This window comes from Macadamia integrifolia, unplaced genomic scaffold (assembly GCF_013358625.1).
Source record: "Macadamia integrifolia cultivar HAES 741 unplaced genomic scaffold, SCU_Mint_v3 scaffold876, whole genome shotgun sequence".
Lineage (NCBI taxonomy): Eukaryota > Viridiplantae > Streptophyta > Magnoliopsida > Proteales > Proteaceae > Macadamia > Macadamia integrifolia.
The window spans coordinates 149000-152401 of record NW_024870568.1 but is presented as its reverse complement, the minus strand read 5'-3'; the positions used below and the strand labels follow the sequence as shown (position 1 = coordinate 152401).

Below are 3402 nucleotides of genomic sequence, written 5' to 3'. Positions count from 1 at the left end.
TTTTCGAGGACGTTGAAGAGAGAGTCGTTGGGTCGTGTTCAATCGATCGGTTGAATCACAGCGGTTCTCCGACGATTGTTAGTTTGTAATGGCAGTCGCAGGTCACCGGCCGGTAGAGAGAACGACTGAACGAGAGAAATGGAGGGTTTTAAAAAAACTTTGCATGTTTTATTTCCCCCCACCACCAAACCTTTTTATTTTTTTTTCTTTTGTTGTTCACTTGAGAGTAAATGATTCCATGTATCTCACATCCTTTAAAAACCTGTACTTCAGCAAATGAAAAATTAAGAATCAGAATATAAAAAATAAATAATTAAGTAAAAGTAAAAAAAAAAAAAAAATACACCAAGGCGTCCAAGGCGACCAAGGCGACGCCTTTATACCAAAGGCGACCGCCTTTTATACTTCAGCAATGGCGTCCCTCGCCCTGGCCCTAAAAAACCGCTTGGACGCCTAGGCGACGCCTTGACAACTATGGTTAGCATCATATATGTTTTGAGTCTAGACCTGGGTTTTTAGGCTTGTAAGATTCCGAATTTGCTTACTTATGTCTCTACAGGCTGAAAGGAGGAGGAAGCTTGGGTTGCCACCCGAAGACCCTGCAGCAGCTGTAAAACCCCCCACACCTGTTGTGGAGGAAAAAAAGGTGCTTGCCTGTTGACATCTAACTACTATGTACTACATATCGGTTGAAATTTGTATTGGTAGATTATTAATATGTCTTACTATATGAATTTCAGAGTTTGTTGCCTGTAAGGCCTGCTACAAAGGCTGAGCGCATGAGAGACTGTTTACGATCTCTCAAGCAAAATCACAAGGTGAACAGCATTTATTTTGTAAATTACTTTGTTAAGGTTAAGTGGTTCTTGCTGTTTCTCTTTCTTTTATTTTTGATTCTCTCTTGTTTGCTTTGATATGTCCAGTATACCTTGCCCACTTCTCCCTCTTCGGTGGGTTCGTATTTGACCAAAAGCTGTCTCACACCTGCATTGCTGAACCATTTTCACTCCATCAGGATTTATTTAGAACTGATCTAGTGATACTCGTTAAGTTCAGATATTTAGAACACAAGGAACTAGTTAGTGTTCTAAAACCTCTTAGTGTTGGCATATTTGTTTGCAACCAAAATATAAAAAAAATGGAATTTTTGTTCAATAGAGAACTGAGCGAAAAGAGAATCTCAATATTGCAGGCTCCCACACAAGCTGCAGAATATTGACAAAAAGTTCTGTGTTTTTTTTTCTTTGGAAATCTTTTGGTGTATATATACACATAGCTCATTAAAGAGATGGTTAAGAAAAGTCCCATGCATCATCCAGGGTTGTAGATTGTAAATATCTACCAGAATATGGAGGGGATTAGGGCTTGGGGAGCATACGATATGGATGAGTATGGGAACTCAAAACACGTGCATGTGCACACATCTGCAAAGAGTTGGGTAATGGGATTGGGCCACTTCTTATGTAATGAATATTTTGAGATTTTTCTTTTTCCCTGATGGTGTTCTGCTGGGGGAGTATTACACTATATTAGATTAGTAGGCATGGAGTGTGTTACACTATATTGGATTAGTAGGCATACTTAGGTTGAGATATATCCTATTTGAATGATCTTCCAAAGAGAAAAAAAAAAGAAAAGGAATATATATTCTATCTGAAGTAAAAAAATTGAAGAGATTTTCAAAACTTTCCACTGTGGCTCTTTGCCCATGCTTCTATAGGGAACTGTCGGCATGACTTCAGTCAAACTTTCTGATATATGTGACTCCAACTTCCACATCGAAGAGTCAACGAATATCTTACCTCATTCTTGTTTTTCTCTATTGAGTTAGGACGATGATGCCAAAGTGAAGAGGGCATTCCAGACCCTCCTAACTTACGTGGGAAATGTTGCAAAGAATCCGAATGAGGAGAAGTTCAGGAAGATTCGACTCAACAATCCATCATTTCAGGTAAGGGACTGCATTGGTGGATCATTTTAAACTCAAATGCTTACTCACATGCTGGTGTATATTTGTGAAATCATTGGATGTGTTTATGGGTTTGTTACTAAATTTCCAGGTTCGCTTAGGCCTTTTATGGTAAAGTGGTTCATTTTATGCAGTACCAACCAGAACTTGTTTACATTGGGTTATTCAGATTGGAATTGGCCTGCCAGTCCAGGCCAACTTTAGTTACGATTGGCCACTCTGCACCATGGTTTTAAAAATGGGATTGGGTCTGTCGGGATTGCTAGGATCAGATTGGCATTGGCCTAGACTGATCCACAATACCGATTTGATCTGTACCAATCCATCAGTTAGGTATAAGGGAAAAATGGTCCAAAATATCAAATTAAAAAGAAAAAAAAAGTCTGATCCCAACAAATACCAATCCAATCTGTATCATTTTGGTTGAGACTGCTCCCAAGACTGATCCCAAGTTTTAAAATCTTGCTCAGCACTGACCCAGGACCCTTTGATTAGGATGTGAAGCTAAACTGGTCGGGTGGGTTAGTGTGGTCTGCAGGTCAGGTAAAAAAATTGCTGTTTCTAATTATAGCATCAAAATCACACTGGTTGGATCATCATAGTCTGGTCCCCTGCATGCTTTTTGGACCGTAATTAGCAATGGTACTTTCAAGTGCTATTACAGCACATATCAAACCTAATTGGTTGTCGATCTACTCTTATTAATAGTCTCACATATTTTGTGTATAGGTGCTTAAATATTCATCTCAAATAATTTCAGTTTCCCCACCACTGCATTCTATCATTTGACACTTTTTTTTCTTTCCCAAAAATATTCTCAACAGGAGAGAGTTGGTAGCGTAAAAGGGGGAATTGAGTTTCTTGAACTCTGTGGATTTGAGAAAATTGAAGGTGGTGAGTTCGTGTTTCTTCCAAGGGACAAAGTTGACATGGCAGTGCTAAACTCAGCTGGGTCTGAGTTAAACTCTGCGATCGTAAATCCTTTCTTTGGTGTTCTCTGAGGTAGGGGACATCTCTCGTTGCAAGAGGTCTTTTGTGTTATTTGGGCTCGGAATATGCAGAACGGATAGTTGAATCTTAAAAATGAATCAGTTAAGGACTTTTCAGGTTTAATGCATACTTATGGGTGGATGATTTAGGGCTTTGGTTTAAGGATCATTGTTGCCCTTGCAGTTAGAACATTGTATGTTAAAAGTTAAATCTTGACAATCAAAAAAAAAAAAAAAAAAAAACCCAAGAGATGGGAATAAATGTACAACATTTTCTCTCCTCTTTAAGTTAATTGTTGCAAAAAGTGATTCCATTACCATATTCTATTGCTATTAAGTTGGTGGGGGTGTTACAGGATATCACTATGCTACCAAGACGTTTTAAAATCTGTGTTCTTTGTAGCTCAAAGATAACATGCCCATGAGCCATCTTCTTTATGATTG

At 38.6% G+C, this 3402-nt stretch overlaps 1 protein-coding gene across 1 annotated transcript; it reads left to right on the top strand.

The window, feature by feature from the left end:
* Window positions 1-491: 491 nt before the first annotated feature.
* Window positions 492-3178, top strand: LOC122070293 (plant UBX domain-containing protein 2-like). The gene is made up of 4 exons (XM_042634417.1): window positions 492-646; window positions 741-818; window positions 1832-1951; window positions 2794-3178. Exons 1-4 carry the CDS (start codon window positions 548-550, stop codon window positions 2968-2970), a joined length of 474 nt encoding a protein of 157 aa, XP_042490351.1. The 5' UTR covers window positions 492-547; the 3' UTR covers window positions 2971-3178.
* The last annotated feature ends 224 nt before the right edge of the window (window positions 3179-3402 follow it).